The sequence below is a fragment of the Sparus aurata genome, chromosome 6 (genome assembly GCF_900880675.1).
Source record: "Sparus aurata chromosome 6, fSpaAur1.1, whole genome shotgun sequence".
Taxonomy (NCBI): domain Eukaryota; kingdom Metazoa; phylum Chordata; class Actinopteri; order Spariformes; family Sparidae; genus Sparus; species Sparus aurata.
In genome coordinates this window covers 8,817,823-8,841,256 of record NC_044192.1, presented here as the reverse complement: position 1 = coordinate 8,841,256, position 23,434 = coordinate 8,817,823, and the positions used below count along the sequence as shown (strand labels likewise).

At 40.8% G+C, this 23,434-nt stretch overlaps 1 protein-coding gene and 1 long non-coding RNA gene across 4 annotated transcripts; one reads left to right on the top strand and one right to left on the bottom strand.

The window, feature by feature from the left end:
• Positions 1–1,778: 1,778 nt before the first annotated feature.
• Positions 1,779–21,838, bottom strand: unm_sa1614 (un-named sa1614). Of its 2 annotated transcripts, XM_030419232.1 has the most exons (29): positions 21,448–21,838; positions 20,972–21,326; positions 17,322–17,394; positions 17,096–17,241; positions 16,365–16,439; positions 16,086–16,135; positions 15,746–15,875; positions 15,136–15,221; positions 14,976–15,051; positions 13,281–13,361; positions 13,081–13,178; positions 12,885–12,954; positions 12,080–12,167; positions 11,688–11,736; positions 11,413–11,594; positions 10,952–11,085; positions 10,350–10,441; positions 10,046–10,232; positions 9,875–9,960; positions 9,658–9,773; positions 9,447–9,514; positions 9,240–9,347; positions 8,646–8,979; positions 7,453–7,611; positions 7,276–7,339; positions 4,667–4,710; positions 3,947–4,101; positions 3,556–3,681; positions 1,779–2,722 (listed from the first exon to the last, which is right to left on the bottom strand). In XM_030419232.1, the coding sequence occupies exons 2-29, from the start codon at positions 21,095–21,097 to the stop codon at positions 2,648–2,650; spliced, it is 3,078 nt and encodes a 1,025-aa protein (XP_030275092.1). In that variant the 5' UTR covers positions 21,098–21,326; positions 21,448–21,838; the 3' UTR covers positions 1,779–2,647. The 2 variants fall into 2 exon arrangements, with proteins under 2 accessions (XP_030275092.1, XP_030275093.1); XM_030419233.1 differs by having other exon boundaries at positions 11,422–11,594; positions 20,972–21,837.
• LOC115582968 (uncharacterized) lies at positions 9,344–13,499 on the top strand. Of its 2 annotated transcripts, none has more exons than XR_003984285.1 (3): positions 9,344–9,562; positions 9,719–9,796; positions 13,308–13,499. It is a non-coding gene; the product is annotated as an uncharacterized LOC115582968 (long non-coding RNA). The 2 variants fall into 2 exon arrangements; XR_003984284.1 differs by lacking the exon at positions 13,308–13,499 and adding an exon at positions 10,064–10,188.
• Positions 21,839–23,434: the final 1,596 nt, after the last annotated feature.

Genomic DNA, 23,434 nt, shown 5'->3' with positions numbered 1-23,434 from the left:
CTTGTGACGTTTAAGGCAGTGGAAGCATCAGCTGTACCTCTTTTTAGGCTCCGCCCCCTCTGATGACCACATTTTACAGACCGACTGATGTTCCCCCGAACATATGCTACAATCCACTGTGCTGGGAACTCTGATAACGACTCAGATACCGCAAAGTGCAATGAAACGGTCAACCAGGTCTGAAACTCGGCTCAGGTGCTGCATTCACGTGTTCCTTGTACGATGCCTTTTCCCGAGTTGGGAAGTTGCTCCTCCTACTTCGCTGTTCATGTTGTTCCCACATGTCAGAATTGTGGGAACAACATGGAGGCCTAAAAAAAATTGGTTTGCATTTTATCACTAAGAGAGATTAAATAACACTGTGACTCCAGATTCCAGTATTTGAGTGATAAGGCAGAGCAAAGGAAACGATACAATGACGATACAATACGTGGCTTTCTAATCAGCCAGGCATTTATGTTCATCTGCCATGTTTCATCGTCAAATCAGCAACTTGTGTACCAAAATTTTACCAGATTTTCCAAGTTGTTGTTCCGACTTCTACGACAGCCCTGAGCGGCAGCTGTAGACTTTGTTTTTCTGCTGATCCATTTTGGATGTCTGATCTAAATTGCTTTCTCTCCTGTGTTTACCGCTCGAGATCTGGTTGAAAAACAAGTTTCAGGAGAATTTTTTTTTTTTTTCATTAATCAAAAAGTGAGAAACCCTCAATCGTGAAAACGAGATTCAGGAAAACTGTTTTTGTGTGCTGAGGTTTTCACACGTGAAAACATATTCTGCTGATTTTTTTTTTTTTTTTTTTTATTCTTTTCAATGTTTTTTAGTTCTCCTGAAATATTTCTAGAAAAAAATTCAACTGAGCATTTTTCTAAAAGGATCCTCTGAAAAATGTTCTATATTTTCAGAAACATTTTCAACAAAACTTTTTAGGAAAAATTTTTAATGGTGAGGTTTCACACATGAAAAAAATATTCTGCTGAATTTTTTTATATGCTCCTGAAATAAAAAAAATACATTCTCCTGAAATGTAAAAAAAAAAATAATTCTCCTGAAAACCTTCAAAAGAATTCTCCTTAAATAAAAAAATATATAATAAATCCTGAAGATGTAAAAAGAAAGAAAGAATATGTTCGATTTCACACATGGGGAAAAAAAAAGAAATTCTCCTGAATTATTATTTGAATGTTTTTTCTTTACTTTTCTCAACACATAAACACAGGAGGGTAAAATAACTCAGATCAGACTTTAGAAATTGATCAACAGAAGTCTCCAGAGGGCATTTCCTTGAATGTTTTTCCAGTAGCACATTAATGTAACATTTTGCTGCGATCCACTGTGCTTAAAACTTGGATGAAAAACGCCTCAGACATTGAAAATTGAACGGTTATCCGAGTCAGGAGTCGATGATCCTAAAGATCCGACAGGCCTCACTTCACTGACAGAAACACAGATGATGTCACAGCAGTGTGGCAGCGGACACAGCTGCCTTTTACCTTTTCATCAACTTTTACTTTATGTACTTTATTACTTGAAACGTGCCGTAACAATGTTAGCGTCGCCATTTTGATTTCCATTCTGATTTGTGCTTGTTTAGTCTTTGTAAGTCTTTGTGTTGATGCTGTACCAGTTTTTTGTTTAACGTGTGCTAATCTGTTGAACCAGCAGCTGGGTTCACTTGTGAAGTTCAGAGACTTTCCATAAAAACATCAGTTTGCTGCAGGCAGGTGTACATGTTTATCCGAGCAGATTCACTCGAACTCATTAAACTGGAAGACGGATTTCGTCTTCAGACTTTTAATGGATTGCATCTGGGGCAGACATCTGGGGTGTTTTTCATTATGCTAACACATCTCCTCTTCTGCGTTCGACCTGTCTGAGCTCCTGAGGATGTGAGAGGAAGGATACACCTGTGTGTCCTCGCTCGAGGCTCCTTCAGAAGCCTCCTCACTCCTCGTCCCCTCCAGGTGATTCTAACAGATCCTCCATGGAGGCAGAGAGGGAACAATTTGGAGAGGAAGCTGAAGTTAGCACAATTAAAATCACTCCTGGTGTTTGTCCTTTAGTATCCCACAATCCTTTGTGCTCTGGTCATGTGTTGGACCTTGTAAGCCCCGCCCCTCCATGAAGGCGGAGCCTGACACGGGACATAGGCAGCATGTGTGGTGGCACCTCTACAGCGTCCATAACAATAAATACATTAGAATAAATGAAAGAAAAAAACAGTTGTTCACTTCAACTTCAAAATAAAAGTCCGGTGGATTGTTGTGTGCTTAATAAAATATTATTCTACAGTTTTAATAAATAAATAAATAAATAAAAGTATCATCAACATCAGCCTGATCAGTCTGTGTGAGGCCGTCTCCATGGCAACATTACCACATGACCTGAGGGTCCAGTCTCATCTGTAATGTTTCCATGGTAACATGACGCGTGACATGGCTGACAACAGGAACTGCGGCTGGACCGTGATCACGTGAACTCACAGGATTCTGGAGCCGGTCTGGGTGAGACCAGATCCGAGGTTCAGCTCGTAGTGCTCGGTGCTGATCTGTTTTGGTTGTGGTTTGGTTCCCCTGAGGCTCCAGGTTCTGTTCTGGATCTGAACTGGCCAGGGTCAGCACCGGTCCTGGTCCAGTCCAGGCTCATGTCAGTCCAAGAGCAGCTGGACGAAGGAGGACGGAAACAATCCTCTGCGTTCCGGTTCGTCCTCTATGTAACCATGCTGCGAGCGCACACACACACACACACACACACACACACAATGTTTTCTATAAAGATTCACCATACACTTTTTCCAGAAAATTCTACCAAAACGAAATAAAAAAAAAAAAATCTACAGGAAATCTTTTCCAAAAAGAATTCTCCTGAAATTGTTTCTGAATAATTCTCATGAAAAAAAAGATTCTCTTGAGTTTTTTTCTAAAAATATAATTCTGCCAAAAAAATTTCTAAAGAAATTTTCCTGAAAACCTTTCTACAAGAACTGTGATGAGCTTTTTTCTAAAACAACTGTCCGGAAAATGTTTAAATAAAAAATCTCCTGAAGTTTTTTTAGAGAAAAATTCTCCTTAAAAGCTTTCTTATACAATTCTCTTTAGAAGGTTCGTAATAAAATTCTCCTGAAAATGTTTCTAAAAAATTCTCCTGAAATTTTTCAAAAAAAATTCTCCTGAAATTTTTCAAAAAAAATCTCCTGAAATATGTCAAATATTTATGCATTTTACAGAATGTTTACAGATACTTGATGAACACTTCTTTGTATTTTAACAGTAATTACTTAATTTTCCGATTTTTTTTTTTTTTTCAATGACAAAATTTTTCATATATTTCATCATAGTTGTTGCTTTTAAAAGTCTCATATTATCATGAAAAAATTTGTTTTTTAAAAAATATTTTTCATCACAGTTGTTAACGTGATGATATAAAGGGTTTTATTTTTTAATTTTTTATTTGGTTAACATGAACAAACCGGTACACACAATCATCCGCAGGACACTTTCTCCGCCCCTCATTGGGACGCGAGGACCAATCAGAGCGTAGGATGATGATACGTACCCACCAATCGCTGTCCTCCTGCCCCAGGACCACCAGCACCTGTCCCTCAGAGAAGCTCAGCTCATCATGGTGGTCGGCCTGGCAGTCGTACAGAGCCTCAACTCGACGACTGGTCGAACCACGAGGCTGATGGACACAAGTGATTAATACTCAAGAAATGACAAGAAAAAATAAATATGACTTGTGTATAAACAAGGCCAATTTAGATTAGTAATAATAATCAAAATCTGCAAAGACACTCATGATTTAAGTTATAAGATGTAGCGAAGTGAAGGAAAAAAGTAACTTAAATGTGATCACTCAAAGTACAAGTACCTCAAAACTACAGGTAGTACAGTACTTGAGTATTTATGTGGTTGTCGGGGAGTTAAAGATTTTTTGAAGATCTCACCAATGATCTGCGGGGAAGCGGCTGAGGGGCGGGGCCTCTTCTGTCACTCTCGAAGCTCTGAGAGCGCTGATTGGTGGGAGACCCATTGGGCGGGGCTTGACTGACATGGTGCTGGAAGTGGGAGGAGCTACCATCACTGTCCGCCCTCCGAAAACCTCAAGGAGAAATCAATGAAAATATTTTAATGTCTAGATGGTTTTTAAAAATGATTAAAGATTAAGTGTTTAAATGTGTTCATGTTGTTATATTTTTGCTTTAAAACAAGAAAAGACAGAGGAAACAAAAAAAGAGAAATTGCCAAAATCCAGTAGAAGTAACTGAAAATCTGACTTTCAGTTATTGATCCACAGCTTCACAAAGTTGACAGAAACCTACAAGGTTAACTTGTTTTTTCATAATGTCAGAGCGGAGAATCAGGAAATTCTGGGAGAAGTTTGAGCCAATCAAGTTTGGGATTTTTGCTTGAAGAAATACGATCAAAGGATAGTCGACAAGTAGTTTTCTCTTGATCGAATAATAATCAATTAATCAACCAATCATTGCAGCTCTCATGAAAGCGTTGGATTGAAAACAAGAATTTACAATCAAACCCTGGATATTCATCCTCCACTGGTCGACACATGTGAGCTAACACTTCTTTACAGTTTGAAAACAATTGATCAGAGTCCAAGCAGATAAAACAGATGTGGGTCTGAGAGGAGGAGCTGGATGTTTCTGTACCTCTGTCAGGGCGTTCAGCCAGCGAGCTGAGAGGAGAGGCCGGCCTGCAGAGACAGAAGAGAAGAGAAAGGTTTATTATCTACGGTGAAGTTCAGCTTCAGTCCACCAGAAGTCAGTACAGCCTCCGTGTTCAGATAACAATCAGCTCTTCACTTTAACCTCACACATGTTCTGTTCATTTAAATTTAGCAGAAAAAACTTGCTGTCTGTCGTGTTGATTCAACTCTCACTGAAGCTCCTCAAACTCTGAAATGTTTCCACAAAAACAAGACTGTCAACCTTTCCATCAAATAAAAATATCTCACATCTGCTGCATCATTTTAGACACAAAATATCCAGCCAAACAAATCTGGTATCTCTGGAATCTCAAACATAATCCACATGTTTTTTTGTTTGTTATTAACAATATTCAATGTTTAGAGCTTCGTTTCAACATGTTGATGGAACCTTCTTTAAATGAATAACCCGAACACAAGTATGTGAAATAAAGCCACTTTAATGTGACAAAATTTTAACTTTAAACAGTTTTAGCGGTTTCCAACATTTTCCCTGCACATCCATATTAGAGAAGATGAACCAGAAACTAAATGTTTTAACACCCGATGAAACTTTGGGGCTTTCTTTTAATTTGTGCTGAAAAACATTTGAAGCTTCAGGGCTTCAAACTCAGCAGACACACTGACATCTTGTGGCTTCGATAACTCATAGCAGCCATCGAGACTGGAGCTGAAGCACCGACACAACTCGCTACGTATAGTTTTAGTCTCCGAATTATATTTGTGAAATCAAAGTCCAAGAAGCCTCAGTCGAGTGTCAATATGGGCTCATGTGTGCATTTGTTTTCATGACTGAATAAACAAACTGACAAAGAGGACAACACAATTTCATACTGTTTTACTTTGTTTATATGTGGCGGACCCTTATTATTATTATTATTATTATTATTATTATTATTATTATTATTATTATTATCATTAGTAGTAGTAGTACTTTTATAAATATAAAAAATCTGAGTTTGAATTTCTTCTTCTAAACTACACAGGGCCCCTTTAAGGTTTATGTCTATGTGACATTTCATGAGTCACAATGTGATTACATCATTAATTGGTATCACAAGGAAATCTTATTATACTCATGATCATGTCCTTTTAATTTACATTACTGCATCTCTCCTCCCTTTGTGCCAAACACATAGTTCAGATGTTAAACTGTGAAACTAAACGAGGAGACTTCTAAACCAGCAGTGACGTTTGAAGCTTTGGGACTCAAGTGAAATTCTTACTTTAGCAAAAAAACTCTGGCAAAACATTTATCAAGCAAGATTTGTTTGTTTACTTTAGTAATTCATTCAAACCATTATATTCATTACTGTTCTTCTGGTTTGCTGGAGACTTTCCACACGGTTAAATAAAACAGTCAGGAGTTCTGCCTCCCTCCAGTGACTGCAGAAGACTCTTTTTCCCAGAGGGCCACACTGATTTACAAAATGTAAGAGAAGGGCCATAAATTGAATTATTTTAAACTAATTCTCGGTACTAAAACGCAGCGCTGAATGAAGAAAACACATGTAATACAGATGTTTACAGATGTAACTGTAGCTAACCGACGAGAATGAATAATAACTTTAAGGTATTTATGAATGAGAACATGTGATTCAGCCTGATGGAAGCAGCAGAGACGTCACCTCTCTTTGCAAAACCATCAAGCTTCATGTCTGATGTTGAAACACGCAGCAGAGAGGACGACATGTGATCATCCATCAGTCGTGATCTGTAACGTGACTTGTTGAAGTTCATTTATCAGAGCCTATCGTCAAATCAAAACGCAGACAGCGCCCTCAGTTGGAAGCCTCGAGATGCATTAATGCGCTGCTGCTTTCTGATTTTTTTGGAGGTTGTTTTAAGTTTTTGAGGACGTCACACGCCAGATTGAGATGGTCCGTGGGCCGGAACCAGCCCCCAGGCCTTATTTTACCCATGTGTGCTCCAATACAAGCAAACTAACACATGCAGAATGCTCTACTTGAATTTGTTTTTAATGCACCACCTCGTAAGCAGGGCAAGTGCAGTCATGCAGGAAAGGATGAACCAATTTTTATATTTTTGGCTGCAGAAAAAACTTGTATTAATCCACAGGGGACGCTGGTACATGTCTGATCTGATTTTATGATACGTCGTTTTTTAATGGCGACTATTTCTGGTCGATCCCAAGTGGGTTTGATGGTTTTAACGCCTGGTTTATGTGCTCAGAGTGTCAGACATTCTTATTGAATTCTGTTGAACCCTCTACGACACTACAGCGTTTCTCTGCTGTCCGGTAAGACGAGCGTAGGAGTGTGTTTTCTCCACTGAGCCGTCAACAGCAACAATGGAGAGAAGACGAGTCGTTTTGCTGCTGAGGAGGCAGCAGAACAACTTTTGCAGTTCACATAACATAAAGCCACATAATCACATCGGACCCTCTGCAGGTGGTGCTGTATGTTACCTGAGCCAGCGTGACATCATGCCACTAAGGATCCAATCAGAAGCCTCGTTTCCTTGATTGGGTTCATTGTTGAAATGTTTGAATTTATGTTTTAAATTCATCTTTATGGCGTCTCAGATACTCACACATACTTCTTGAAGGAGGAGTCTGGACTGCTGTATATCTTAGGACTGGTTGGCAACCCATAATCTACACACACACACACACACACACACACACACACACACACACACATGGTTAATAACACAGTATCACAGTGACGGATTAATCGCAGTGTGTCTCCCTGATGTCACCGCGCTTGCCTGACTCAGAGCAGCTCCTCTTGTGTCGGGCGGCGATGGGAGGAGGAGGCGTCGACTTTCTGCTTCCTGTCATGGGGAAGAAGACCTCCCCCTCATCATCGTCCTCTTCCCCACCTCCCTCGCCCCCAGCAGGAGGGGGAGGAGGGGGAACGTTGGGAGCTGGAGGACGAGAGGAGGTAGAGATGTAAAGAAGCTTAATCATGAATATCTGTCTTCTGATCTGCTCTTGTTTTAATTTGCGTTAATGGAAACTCAGCACCTCCATTTTTACCTCTCATCTTGAGTCTGAATTTTTTGATGTCTTGATAACTCTAATTACTATAAACTTTGATGTTTCTGCCATCATTTGATTACAAGCCTTTATAACAAGCTGCTGGGTCTTGCTGGCTCAGCACGAACAACAAAATGTGGAACCACGAGGTGGAGGAGGAGGAGGAGGAGAAGAAGAAGAAGGAGAAGAAGAAGAAGAACGATGTGCTGCTTGTTGAGTCAGGCAGCAGACGTATGGAGGACTGAGACTGCCAGAAATTAAAAAATATATATAAATTGCTCAATAAATAAATCAATATGCCAATAAATGCCCCAAATGTAATATTGAAAATAAATGAAGTTATTAACAAATTTATAAAATGTGACATTTATACAACTACTTTAATTTGCCTCTGTATTTATTTACCTTTGTTTATCTATTTACTTTCACATTTAATTTGTATTGATGTATTCTTTTTTAAAAAAAAAAAAGGATATCTATTTCCACAAACTTTTGTAATTCCTGTAACTGCTTTTAACTTCTCTGTCTTAATTTCTGCTTCATTATACAACTGAGGCAGACGTCATTCAAAGCCAGTCAAAGCACAGAAGGGCGGGACGGTCCTGCTGGGAGGAAATAATTTCATACATAACAAAAAAATGAATTCAAATCAAAGTCAAATTAAATGGGAAAGTAAATCAGTAGTTGAATTTAAAACAAAGGTCAAAAAAATTACAGCTGCAAATTGAAACAGAAAATTTTTTTACATCACAATTATTTAAATTTCAGTGCATTTAATGGCATGTTAATTAATTAATGAGTTTGTCCGGCCATTTATATATTTCTTTATCTAATTCTAATTTGGCCAGGTTCAGTTCTGCATACAGATGAAGGCAGGAAACATTACAGGTGAAACAATAAACAGCAGAACAATCCGACTCACCTTTGACCCTCGGAGGCAGCGGTGGTGCTGGAGAGGATGGAGGAGGAGGAGGGGGGCTGGAGGCGGAGCCAACGGGCCTGCTGTGGAGCTCCATCGCCATGGCGAGCCTCCTCCCCACACTGAGAAGTCCTCCTCCTCCTCCTCCTCCTCCTCCTCCTGCTCCCCCTCCTCCTCCTCCCCCGCCTCCTCCTCCTGTTGCTGCTCCAGAGGAGGTCGGGGGGATGGAGGAGGAGGTGGACTGATTGAAGCTGAAGGGACGGGAGGAGAAGGAGAAGGAGGAGGTGAAGGTGGAGGACGAGGAAGAGGAGAAGCGCTCCTTCTTCACTGGACCGTTCTAGAACGAGGAGAAGAGGAATTAAGTTAGTTTGTCGACACAAATACTTATTAGTATTACAGGCAGTGATTATGTTGTACATTATTTTGGACTAAACAACATTTTAAAAATATTATTAAAAAAAAACAAAAGAGATAAAAGGCGGTGAAAGTCAAGACGCATAAAGAGAAAACCGAAAATTGACAATAAAAATGAAAAAATGATGAAAAATGTGAATAATATTTTATTTAAATGAAAAGGCTGTTGGTTGCCATGGTTACCCTTTCCTCAAAGTCATCATCGCTGTCGTAGAGATCGTCACGACGCAGCCTCCACTCGTACTCCACATGGACGTGATGGTCGAAGTGGTTGGACTGGGCCTTCTGCAGCTGTGCGCACACACACACACACACACACACACAGTTACAGTTGGAGCGACGCTGTCAACAATACACACATGTAGAGAAGTGACATCGCTGTGACCTCACCAGCGCCTCACAGTCGCCGTGCTTCAGCTTGCGGCTCACGTCCAGAGCGCTCTCTCCCAACTCGTTCTCTGTTGACAGTTAAAGTTTTATGAGATGTTCACTGTCGTCTCCATCAGGTAAACTTCACACACTACTATATTATGAAAAGTGAAGACTTTTTTGGAAAGTTAAAGTTACAAGTCGTGTGTGTGTTGTTGTGTGCATATATTACTGATGTGTGTGTTGGCCCTGGCTCTCAGCAGCAGTCTCACACAGTCGCTCTTGTTGTGCAGACAGCTGTAGTGCAGCGCCGTGTTTCCTGCTGACGTCTGCACGTCCACGTTGGAGCTGAAGGGGAAAATAACATGCAGGTAAAAACACACACAGGTGTACACAGAAAAAACACACATGGGTGAAATCACACTTAAACATCATCAGAGCAGACGGACCAGTTCTGAGCCAGGAAGTCCAGGATGTGCAGCGACGTCCTGTCAGCCAATAGGACAGCGAGATGGAGCGCCGTCTCCCCTTTCTCCTGTAATGGAAACACACGGCTGAGTGTGTCTGTGTGTGTTGTTTCATGAGATGTTACCTGTCTGCTGACCGGTGTATGTGTGTACCTGTATGTGTGTGTGCAGCGGCTGGCTCAGCTCCGTCCTCTGAGCGTACAGGTGGATCAGACTGTAGATGTCGCAGCTCTTCGTCGCCTCCTGCAGGCCGAGTCTCAGCGCAGAGCTGGAGCTGTGGCTGCGCCTCACAAAATGAATGTCCTGATACTTTGATAGGATGAAGTCTTTTCGCTCCGCCCTGCACACAAACATAGACACAGAAAACATATATATAAATACATAAATATGGTCAGATTCATAAAACAAAAACTATTTTTTTGCAGCAAAATACAACAATATTTTGTGCTTGTCTTACATGTGGCTGTGCTGCGAGGGCTTCAGTGACGGACTCAGCAGGTTCGCCTCCAGTATCTCATTAAAACCAGCGTTACCAACATTTCTGGCCAGCTGGGAAAGACAGAAGACAGAATTCATTACTTGCGCTCTTGTACACAAAGTTACCGCCATGTGAAAAAGTACATTTAAGGTCGTAAATCAACCCCCTAATCCTGAACGCAGAGTCAGATCAAAGTGGTGACATCCAGGACTGAAAATTAAATTAACGCTGAAAAGCCAAAAACTGCAGCATCTTGAAGGCTGGCTGCACTCACAGACGGGAGGGGAGGGACAGACGCTGGTAATTTGGGATTAATGTGAGCCTGTTCACTGGCAGACAGCAGAGATGGTGAGCTCTGGAGGAATAAACACCTCCAGTCAAAGCGAAACATCATGGTGGCTTCACCAAGAAACTACTAAACCAGCTTCATCAGAGGGAAAGAGTTGGATCTTAAGACATTAGTTAACCGGAGCGTCCTGTTCAGCTACACCATGAACAATTTAAGGTGTCAAAACTAAATCCAGCTGACGACAGGATGGGCTGCAGGTTGATTAACTGGTTAGCCGACAGTCCAGACCTACCAGCAGGTCTGAGGTCCCCAGACTGTCCAGACTCAGAGACTGGATCCTGGAGACGTGGACCCCCATCTCTCTGTGGATCCCCGAACACTCGATACAGGTCAGGATGCCCAGGTTGGTCGAGAGCCATCCAGGATCTACAGACGGAGAGAGAGAGAGAATTAAAGTTTATCGCCACTGTCTTATCTGTTAAATGAGTTTGATGGCAGCAGCATCAAATAATAAGCACAAATGTTTTTTATCTTATTCGAGCTGCAACAAACGATTCATTTCATTACTAAATAATCTGCTGTCCATTTACTTAATTTATCGTTTGGCTTAAAAGACGTCAGATAATATGAAAATATGTCACTCACAAGTCCTCCACAGTTCATCTATTATCAAAACAGTGTTATCGACAGCACGTTTGGTAAAAGCCGGGTGGAGATGAGGTGAGATGGAGATTAATTTATTGATTGACTGACAGAGATTACCTGGCGCTCCACAGTCACAGCAGTTGTTGTTTCCCGGCATCCGTCTGATGTCGTCAGTGATGGCCCGGGTCAGATCCTCCACGCTGCTCTCCCCGCCACCTCCGCCTCTCCTGCCCCCGTCCAGAGCCACACTCAGGGCCTCCTGCTTACTGTTGCTGAGCACCGAGATCCAGCTGAACACACACAAACAAACATGTGACACTTTTAATTATCATGATCGTCATAAATACAGGATGATGCCAGTAAGACTTATTTTTTTGACTCACGCCACGCATTCAGCTTCATCTTCAGCCAGGAAGTGGTAGGTTCGATTATCTGGAGGACAAAGTGTCAGAATAAGAGTATAGAAACCAAAAACAATAGACTTTAACATGGTCAAATATTAAATATACTGTTTTTATTCCGTTTTTCATTCAGTATGTGTCAAAGACAGTCAAAGTTTTAATTTGGTTTTACACAACAACTTTTTTATTGTCAGGGTTCTGATTGGATTGAAGGTGTAAATCTACATTTTGGTATCCAGATAGTGTGATTGGACACTTAGATGTACGTGTTTGTTTGCAGTTATAAAGGAATAATAGCAACATGGATGCTAAAGAGATTTGAGATGAGGTTGTTAAGGTAACAACCCACACACAGGATTGTTAAAATGTCTTACGAGAGATGAGGTCGAAGCATTTCTTGTCCTCCACGCTGGGTTTAACCTGACAGGTGAGCAGGTTGAGTCTGGTTGGAGGTTTGTTAGGCTGAGAGAGAGAAGAGGGGTGATCAGAATCAATCGATCAATCAAATCTTTATTTGTAAAGCACATTTCCTTCTGGTTGTTGTTGATGTATTTTACTGGAACGCTATGCTGATTATAATACTTTTTTTTCATTGATGCTGTGCTGCCGAGTCTTAATCTTAAATGGCACTTTATGCTAAAAAATAATTGCCTTTCGCTCACAAATAAAGATGAACTTCTGCAGATTGTTTTAGTGTTTTACAGGTGATACTAGTAAAGGATAAATAGAAAATTTAAAGATCAAAGCATATGAAATACAGACATTAGATTAAACTGAACCAAACTTTGCGAGACTAATAAAAATTTAAACGTTACAAAAATGTTGGATTTTTATGTGGCTGCTTCACAATAAAAGCCTCCCAATGTTTCGCCATTTAAAGAAACATTATGTAAAAATTGGCCTTTTGTGTGATTTGGCGCCCTCTACAGTTTCTCAGTGCAACTTCACTGTCGTTAATACAGATCCCAGGTCTGTAACAATTTATCAGACGTAATTTTGCTGACAACTACACACAAAACTTATTACATCATAACAATGTCATGTGTTGAAAACCTGTTTAAGTAAACATGTCTGTCACTTGTTTCTGCACTGTGTCACTTCAGGGTAGGATCAATGTAAAAAAGTTACGTCATGTCCCTTTAACTTGTTGAACTGAACATTCGGTGGTGGTGAACTCACGGTAGCGTGTGCGATGGTCAGGTAACAGTTGTGAGCTGAACATTTTCTCTTCTGCCACATTTTCCTCAACCTGAAACACAAACAGACACAATTACAGTCGGACTTAAACACACTAATGGTCACTGTTGTGTGTGTGTGTGTGTGTGTGTGTGTGTGTGTGTGTGTGTGTGTGTGTGTGTGTGTGTTTGTTTTTCACCCGTCACTCTTCTTGTAGAGGAATCCTGATCTTTCTGTCCCGTACTGTTTGTCTCCGAGCAGCTGATGCATACTGTACACCTGCTTAGGTAGAGAGTCCTGCACACACACACACACACACACACACACTAGTTACCTCTTGAACAGCGTTATAACGTCCGTCAATGTGTGTGTGTGTGTGTGTGTGTGTGTGTCTCTGACCTGCTCTGTGTGGACGACCGGCCTCAGCTGATCTCTGAGCGTCACCAGCTGCTTCTTCTCCTCCTCCTGACGCTGCTTCACCTGCAGACACACAACAGCTCACCTGAGTCGACCTTCTCATACGGTTCAACTCATCCAGAGGGCTCATGTTTGAGATCTTTTTTAGGTGTGACTCTTTTGTAATAACATGTTTGTTTTTGTTTATTCATTTTCATTTTAGTGTGCACTCATTTATTTAGAATGCGTCTGTTTATACTGTCGAGCAGTTTGTCTTTCTGATTGTTTTTCTACATATTTAAACAGATTTTTACAGAGTTTTTTTGTATTTTCATTAATTTACACCAAGAATACTTTATAATACATTGTGTCATGCTGTTGTCTTTATATTTGTATATTTAAATCTTCTCCATTCTCATTATTATCTTTTACAAAATTTAGTTTGATGTAATTTTATTCTGTACTCAAGTCTCCCTTGTAAATGAGATTTGTTTTTTAACAATAGTGTGCTCTTATTTTGAAATAAAGGCAACATATGACAGCAGGGAGTCTGAACTATGATAACGTCTCATGTGATCGGCTGAGTGCTGATCGTGTGGTTGCAATTATACAAGCTGTGTGTGTCTGAAGCGTCCCGAGAGAAGAACTCAGACCTTTGACAGTAAAGTAAAAAGTATCAATAACACAATGTGAAATACTTTGTTAAAGTCCTGAGTTCCAGTATTTCCAGTAAGAAGTATTAATATCTTATACTTACAGTACTACAAGATTAAAGCACTCATGAGTCTCCAATTTCATAATAACGTATATTATATGGTTGAATTAGGATCATTGATGCATTAATATATACATCACTTAAATGTTACAACTAAAAGTGAGGTTTGTGAATTAAACCAGAGAATCAATTAGGTTTTAACTTAACCCATAATGACACATCATCATTTATTTGTTGATTATATTTACATTATCTATCTGAATCTGTTAAAGCGAAACTCTTGCCAAAAAGCAACCGAGGCTTTATTTGGGATTGAATACGAGTCAAACCTTCGTGTAAAAGCATAATTATGACGAAAGAGGCACTTTTAAGATTTACCGTAGTTTCGGTTTTGGGCACGTTAATTTTGAACGGGAGTGCATGGGGCAAGACATGCTAGCATCAAAATCGCTATTTTTAGAACACTAAGAAGGCTCGACACAACATGAAACTTTGCTCGTAGCATCACCAGGTTCTCTACTCATGAACAAGAGCATTGAGAACAGTGTTTGTGTACACAGAGTTTATGAAAAAGAAGTTTTTTGAACTACTCACGTTGCCGCCCAAAACCGAAACTACGGTAAATCTTAAAAGTGCCTCTTTCATCGTAATTATGCTTTCACACGAAGGTTTGACTCATATTCAATCCCAAATAAAGCCTTGGTTGCTTTTTGGCGAGAGTTTCGCTTTAAGTAATAAGTAACTAAAGCTGTTGGAAACATGTGGGAAAATAAAAAAATACAATTTATACATCTAATTTTTTTGAAGTCAAAGTATAAAGTAGTGTGAAATGTTAATATTCCAGTAAAGTACAAGTTGCTCAAACTGTCAGGGCGGTATTTGAGTAAATGTACTCAAACGACAGCCTGCTAGCGCCCCCATGAGGTTGCAGTGTTCATTACAGCCACAATATTAAATCGCACTGCTGTTAATTGTTGTCGTACCGTCGACAGGACTCCATTCAGCTCCTCCATGTACTGCTTCAACCTCTGAGTGGTGGACACACACTCCTGCAGGAAACTACACACACACACACACAGTAAATACATTCAGGTCTGTAAACAGCATGTAGGCGTGTTTGTGTGTTAGTGTGTGTGCTCTTACTTGTTGTGGCTGTGGTAGTGTTTAATGAGGTTCTGCAGCAGGTCGACTCCTCTCTTCGTCTTTATCTCGTTCACTTTAATCAAATACTGAGAGAGAGAGAGGAGGATATTTATCAGACAGACGGGTGCCTGGAGATTTTGTGATGGATGTGTTTTTGACAGAGTCGTTGAGCAGCAGGACGAGGAGGAAGAAAAAGGAGCAGGCAGAGCAGAAGAAACTGAAGAAGAAGACAAAAATAAAGAAGACAAAGAAGAAGAAGAAGAAGAAGAAAATAACACAAAGAAGAAAAGAACACAATGAAGAAGAAATACAAGAGGAACACAAAAATAAAGAAGACGAAAAAAGAAGAAGACAAAAATAAAGAAGTAAAAAAATAAAGAAAAAGAAAAGAAGAATAGTAAGAAGACACAAAATTAAGAAGAAAAGTAAAGAGGAGGAAAAAAGAAGAATACAAGACAAAAATGAAGAAAAAAAGAAGAAGATAGTGATGATGATGATAATAAAGAAGATGGAAGTGGGATACAAAAATGAAGAAGAAGAGGGAAAAAGAAGAAAATAAAATAAAGAAGAAGAAGAAGAAGAAGGAACAGAGGGAGGCGGTATCACTGACCTCACACATGCTCAGTTGGAAGGAGCGTCTCTCTTTCTCGAGCTCCTCGGCGATCTCTCCTCCGCTCACCTCGTTCCTCACCATCCCATACTGACGAGCCAGCTCCCTCTTCTCCTTCTCCACCTGCTTACTGCACACACACACACACGCACACATGCACACACACACACACACACACACACACACACCAGGTTTCTATCAAGGTACTCCAGCAGACATATTTAGGACTTTCTGACAACATAATGATGACATTTCATGCACAAACACATAACCAGGATACTCACAATAAAAAGATACTAATGTGCATTTAAAATAACATCAGAGATAATTCATCACTCACAATCTGCTCTCGTAGTCCCTCCACGCTTTCTCAAAAGGCTTCTTCAGATCCTACAAGAAGAGACAGACAGAAGGACAGAAGGACAGAGGAGGAAACAGGACTTTAGATCCACTGTACTGATGAGGCTGTAAACACTTTAGACACCATGATCATTAACTTCAATGACAACAGTCAGGTGACACACAGCGCCACCCTGAGGCCACAAGGAGCAAATATGACTTCACCAACTCTTCTAAACAGCTGAACGGTTTTATAAGTAAGTAAAGATGGAGTCCTCACCCCCTTCACCTCCCTCAGGTCTCCTTTAACCAGAGAGTCCAGGAAGAAGTTGATGTTGTGGAGCATGCTCTTTAACTGCACACACACACACACACACACACACACACACACACACACACACACACACACACACACACAAACAAACATAAACATAAACATAAATAAACAGTAAGATAATGAAGATTTTCAGTTATAATGTGTACTTATTGAAGGCTGATTGGTTTTTAATAAGAGTTTCTTGGTGAAGTTTGGAACAGATCAAAGGAGGTTTTAAATCACAGGTTTTCCCAATTAAAGTTTTGAATGCAACTGTTCTCCAATCAGAGGTTTTCAATTAGAGGATTTCTCAATGAGTTCTGGAAGATACTGGTGAAGTTTGTAATTAGAGATGCTTCTAATCTAGTTTGGAACTTACTCGTTCAATCAAATTACAGGTTTTTTAGTTAGGAACTTTTCAATCAGTGGTTTCTCAAGTGAAGTTTGGAATGGACAAGTTGCCCAAACAAATATGGACTTTACCAGTTTCAAGCCAATCATGAGATCTTAAAGAGAGGATTTCTCTATGGAAGGGAAATTACAAAGTAACCTATTACATGTAAATTCAATCAGATGGTTTTAGATTAGAAGTTGTCCCCAGAAAGGTCACAAACTGAGGAGCTCACAGTCATTATCAGGTGCAGGTGTCGTGACCTCTGACCTCTGTGACATCACAGTGCTGACTGATGACTCACCAGGTTCTTCATGGGAGAGAGGAGCTCTTTGGAAAAGTCCGCCAGGCGGCAGAAGGCGGAGCCGACCTCCGACTCTCCGTTTGAGTGACAGTTGACCGACAGCTTCTCCATCGAGTTGATGTACTGCTCCAGGTGAGACACGTGGTCTGACGGAGGGAGGGAGGGACCGTTAGAACAGGAAGTGATGTGTGTGTGTTTCTATATGTGTGTTTCTTTGAGTGTATACCTTGTCCTGATGTGTATTTGGCTTTAGCAGCTTTCTTCATTTTCTGCAACACCAACCGGTCACTGTCCAGAACCTGAACACAGAGCACACAATTGGAATCAGCTAAAAGTGTGTGTGTGTGTGCGTGTGTGTGTTCATGTAGAGCGTGTTGGGATGCACTAATTCACCTGCTGACTCAACACACACACACAGAGGACGAGCTTTGTTCTCTGACAACAGGCAGCTACATTCCTGTGTGAGTCTCATCAGTGTAAATCTGTCACGAAGCGGCTGATGGTCGGCGTTTTAAACTGGAGCGTGTGTGGGATCAGTGTGCAGGTTGCAGATGAACTCATATCCTCATTAATAATCATCTCTCTGGCTCCTCCTCATTACCATTAAATTACAATATCAGCGAATACTAATAAGGATTAATCTGTTGCCGTGGTAACATATGCAGACTCTGTTGGGGGTAAAAAGAAAGAGGGCAGCCGAGGAGCTGAAGTCTTCGGGTCAGTGACTCCAGAGACCAGCAGCATGAGAGTGTGTGTGTGTGTGTGTGTGTGTGTGTGTGTGTGTGTGACCCCCCCCCCCCCCCCCCCCCACCTCCACCCAAACACACAGAAACTGACGTAACTCTGCAGCAGAGCAACTTCACAGCGACACAAACTGTTCAAAACGATCATTTAGTTCATTGATTTGTAGACGGGCAGAACGTTATCTGACAACTATTGTGTGAAACGATCCATCGTTCCTAAACGTGATATTTGATGATGTCATCATGGACTCTGTGAAGGACAGATTAGCCCCCCATGGAGGCCCCGAGGCAAAAATGAGCCATCAAGCGTTACACAGCAGGAGATCATTTGTTAGTGGCTAAAAATTCTCAGGGTGACGCAACATTGGTTCTACTTTTAGGTTATGTGAGGAAGTTACTTTATTAACCTTCTTAGAGCTAATTTCTCATTGATTCTGGTGACTCTGGACAAAGAAAGTCAACTTGTTTTCATGCTGTAGCACCAGACTACAGAGCAGCTTCACTCCTCAGGCTGTGACACCCTTCAATTCATCCTAAAACCCTCCATAATTAGAAACCGTTCACATTTTAAGACTTATCAAACCTGGATGAGTCAAAATATGACTATGCAGAAATAGCTGATCTGCTCACTGATGGTCTTGTTTGCTTATGTAAGTCATATCCACGCATCAGTGTTCAACTCATACTGTTTCATAACCAGCTCAAAGTTCCTTGTCACGTATATAACTCAGGAAATTACATCTGTATCTGCTGATATTTCCAGAAATCCTGACCATGCTCGAGGCTGCAGGAGATGGAGGTCAGACAGGAGATTCACTGATGACAATCAGGTTATTGAAGGACACCTTTTCTGACAAAACAAGTCGTTTTGGGGGTTTTTTGGTGCAAAAGTGGGATCAGGCACAACCTTCCAACCACAAGGAAAATGTATCTTTGTAAAACTGATGATTTACATCGGTTACAACCAACAAGTCCAGCAGTAACTACAATGGCACCCTGAGGAAAAGATGAATTTGTGTGAGTTTCTGTTATTACCTCATTAACAATGTAAATATTAAAATTATGATTGTGAATTGCTTCTCAAAACTACATAGTGCCCCTTCAAATATTATGAAATTGATCACAAACTCATAAATGCTACCATCTGGATTATCATTGCGACAAATAATAGAAAATAATTTCTTTCTTCCACGATACTGCAGATTTAATGCAAATTATCCAGATCTCTTCCCCAATTTTCACTTTTTCTTTTAGAACTTAACTCACAAATAACATCACTTTAGTTCACAAATAACAACAAATGTAATAAATTCATGAGTAATTCTGAAATCTTTACACTGAAACATCTGTCTCATGATGTGTACATTGATCTGTACACATCTGTCTGTTTTTTAACTTTATTTTTTCTCTATTTTCATCTTACATTATGTTTTATATGTGCTACTGGTTGGTTTACCTTAATTCTTTGTAAACTGTTCTCTTGTCAGTAAAAGGTAATAACGACACCGCCCCATCTACATCAGTGAAACTGAGGTGGAGGAGGTGAACACTTTCAGGTTTATTGGAATTACCAACACTGAGAAACTGTGTTGTCATCACACATCATCACACTAGTTAAAAAAATAAACCACAGCAGAGGCTCTACTTTCTGTCAGGAAACATCACAAACTGGACCAGGACAGGAAGGTTCTGCAGCGGGTGATTAAAACCAACCAGAACATCACTGGTACCATCTCCAGAGGGACATCGGTGAGGTGAGACGTCTGCACAGACCCCAGAGGATACAAGACCACACAGTCTGTTCAGCCTGCAGCCATCTGACAGAAGAACCAGAAGTATCTGCTGCTGTACCACCAGACTAGACAGCAGTTTCACTCCTCCAGCTGTGAGACTCCTGACAATAAATACACGGTGTCCTGGAAAAATGCATTGATGTCTTTTCTGCATGGGTTTAATGTCTTAAATTATGTTAAAGAACTGATCCCTCTTTCTTCTCTGACACATTCTTGATTATCAAATCATGCATTTACGTCTTTTTTTTTTTGTTTTATGACAGATTGTGTGACATTTGTTGGAGGTTGAACTGTCACCAGAATTGTTTTTAATTTGGGGGGGACGTGTTCCCTGCCTGAAATCGATGTCATGTTCCCAGCAGATGATGAATGACGGGCTACATTTTCAGTTCATTAATGCTGCTGCTGCTGCTGCTGCACCACCAGACTACACAGCAGCTTCACTCCTCCGGCTGTGAGACTCCTGAACTCATCATCAACCCTCAGGCGCCCAAAAAGAAATGCAGCAGTACTTTTAACATTACTTTCTTTCTAAATGACAATACATTCACCTTACCTTAAAAAAGAATGTTTTTGCATCAATGTATTTTCTGCATCGATAGATGACTTAATTCATGTAAAGGAACTCCCTCTTTCTTCTCTGACACCTTCATGGTTATCAAATCATGCATTTATGTCTTTTTGTCTGTCTTATGACGGACTGTGTGACATTTGTTGGAGGCTGAGCTGTCACCAGAATTGTTCTTATTGGGGGGGGGACGTGTTCCCTGCCTGAAATCTACACTTAGGTTCCCAGCAGATGATGAATGACAGGCTACATTTTCAGTTCATTAATGCTGCTGCTGCACCACCAGACTACACAGCAGCTTCGCTCCTCCAGCTGTGAGACTCCTGAACTCATCATTAACATTCAGGCGCCCAAAAAGAAATGCAGCAGGACTTTTACCATTACTTTCTTTCTAAATGACAATACATTCACCTCGTACCTTGAAAAAAAGAATGTTTTTGCATTAATGTCTTTTCTGCATCGATAGATGTCTTAATTCATGTCAAGGAACTGATCCGTCTGTCTTCTCTGACACCTTCATGGTTATTAAATCACGCATTTACGTCTTTTTGTCTGTTTTATGACAGATGTGTGACATTTGTTGGAGGTTGAACTGTCACCAGAATAGTTCTTATTAGGGGGACGTGTTCCCTGCCTGAAATCTACCCTCATGTTGCCAGCAGATGATGAATGACAGGCTACATTTCCAGTTCACTGATGCTGTTGCTGCTGCTGCTGCTGCCATCACCACCACCCTCTGTGTCATCACCACCACCCTCTGTGTCATACTGACCTCCTCCAGCAGGTAGACGGTGTTCCTGCAGCTGATCATCTTGGAGGTGAAGGAGGAGGTGGTGGGAGAGCTCCAGTCCTCCTGAACCTCCTGCAGGAACTCGGGCACCGACACGCACTCCGGCATGGTGCTGGCTCCTCAACCAGGGACGCACCGGGACCACCCGGGACAGGTCCGGACTGACACGGTCCGGGGACTGACAGATCAGCTCCACACAAAGACAGAGGCGGAACCCTACCGCTGCTCCCCACAGCCAAATATCATGAATAATAAAACAATATGAATGATGATTCCTGATGGAATAATCCCATCAGTGTTGTTCGCACTCTCACACAGTCCGCTGGAGATGAATGAGCTGAGGAGGCAGATGAGGAGATAAAGAAAAGATGAGCTCCGTCAGTGTGACTTCACTGTGAACCGCAGCATCAGCCCGCAAACAAAAGGTGATTCAATCCAGCTGGAAAATAAACCCTCACCGCGCAGATCCGACAAAGAAACCGCAACATTAAAACACTCCCGGGTCATCAGCGTGTGGTTCCGAACGAGTCTCCCTCCGGTGCGGCTGCTTCATTCAGAGGAAAAACCCTGAAACCCGCCCGGGTCTCTGTCACAAAGAGCGGGGGGGCCGAGCGGAGGACCGGTACCCCTGCGCACCGGGACCGGCTTCACATGAGAGGGTCAACCCGGTGTCTGATCTCCGCTCCAGAACCAGCTTCATGTCTTTTCATCATCAGCTGATCTTTTTTCTCTCTCTTTTTCTTCTCTCTGCGTTTCCTTCTTCATTCAAACCGCATGGAAAGGCGCGTTCACGGTGCGCGGCGGCGGCTGGGCTGTGTGCCGCGGGAGCGCGCACCGCTGCCCGAGCACAGCGCACACCAGAGTCTGATTAGATCATGTCAAACATGAGTAAAGGGCCAATATGTAGAGAAGGAGAAGAGATTCAAAGTCAGAATTTTCATATTTTCAATATTTGGTGAGGCAATAACACAAACAGAGAAGAGAAGAACTGAGAAATGTGGTGATGTGAATTAAAAAGAGTGTAATAACACTTTCTCGAGATACCAAGTAATGATGTAATCACATTGCGACTCATTAAATGTCACATGAATATAAATTTTAAAGGGGCACCCTGTAGTTCTGGAGAAGTTAAATAAACTAAGACTTTAATATTTACAATGTTAATGAGTTAATAATAAAAATTCAGACATATTTGTTTTCTTCCATAACTGAATAAAGAAGTTGTTCTCAAAGGACAATAAAGTCCAAGGACACTGTTTGAAGATAGAAGAGTGGCAGGGTCCGCCACATATAAACAAAGTCAAACAGTATGAAATTGTTTTGTCCTTTAAAGTCAGTTTGTATATTTTCAGATAATTCAGTCGTGAAAAAATCAGTTAATGAAGAATTTTCTCTTATGATTAAATGTTTTTTCCCAAAACTATATAGTGCAGCTTTGAGATGAGTTAAAAAAGACATTTTCCAGACCTGCATATTTCTTAAATTCTTTTTCAAGGTAGCACAATCTGACAAGTTGCTTTATTAAAATCTATTTTGTTTTTTATTTCTTTCGAGACCAAAGAGTCTCCATCCGTTCCAGCTGTGTGCTTTGAGCTGAATGCTAACACGCTCACAATGACAATGCTAACTTGCAGTGTTTTTAACAGGTTTAATGTTTACCTTCTTGCTATAATGTGTTAGGGTGTTAATGACCAAAAAGAAAAGTAGAGTTGGAGCTGATACGAATGAATGTGGAGAATTGTGCAACACTGTTTTGTTGTAAAACTCCAGAAATGTTTTGTTGACTATAAAAGTTCACGTGACTTTCGGCAGTAACGACCAAAATGAATTTTTGGGTGAACTTGTGCTTTATAGGCTTTATGTTTTCAGTTAAAATATTAAACATTAAATGTGTTAAAGTGACATCGGGGGTTGACGTGACTCTCTGAGCTTTACTTGCCTTAAGGACTCGACTTCACTCGCCCATGAAAAGATTTATTGGGACTTGTTTCAGACTCGGACCAGATGACTTGAGTCACACGTCCATTATTGGACAACTTGAAAGTTGAATTAAATGTTTTACAAAGTCATTAAATTCACCTTGTTGGAGATGTGAATGTCCGGAACAAATTTGACAGCAGTTCATCCAAAAGTTGTTGAGAAATTTACTCAAATCAACAAATGTGAACCTCAAAGGAAAAGTCAGAGGATCAACAATGTCAGTAGGGTTCATCCTCTGGGGAACATGAGCTGCTGTACAAAAATGTGACAGGAATCCATCCAATAATTGTAGAGATATTTCCTTTTAGACCAAACTGGTGGTTTGAGCCGAGCTGTTAGTGTGACGTAACATAACTTACCACTGTTATCTGACAGATGACATATTTGTGGCAAAATTAAACCTCATACTCGTTTTCCATCATCATTTCCCGTCTAGTCTCTGAGGAAACATTCGAACATCATCAG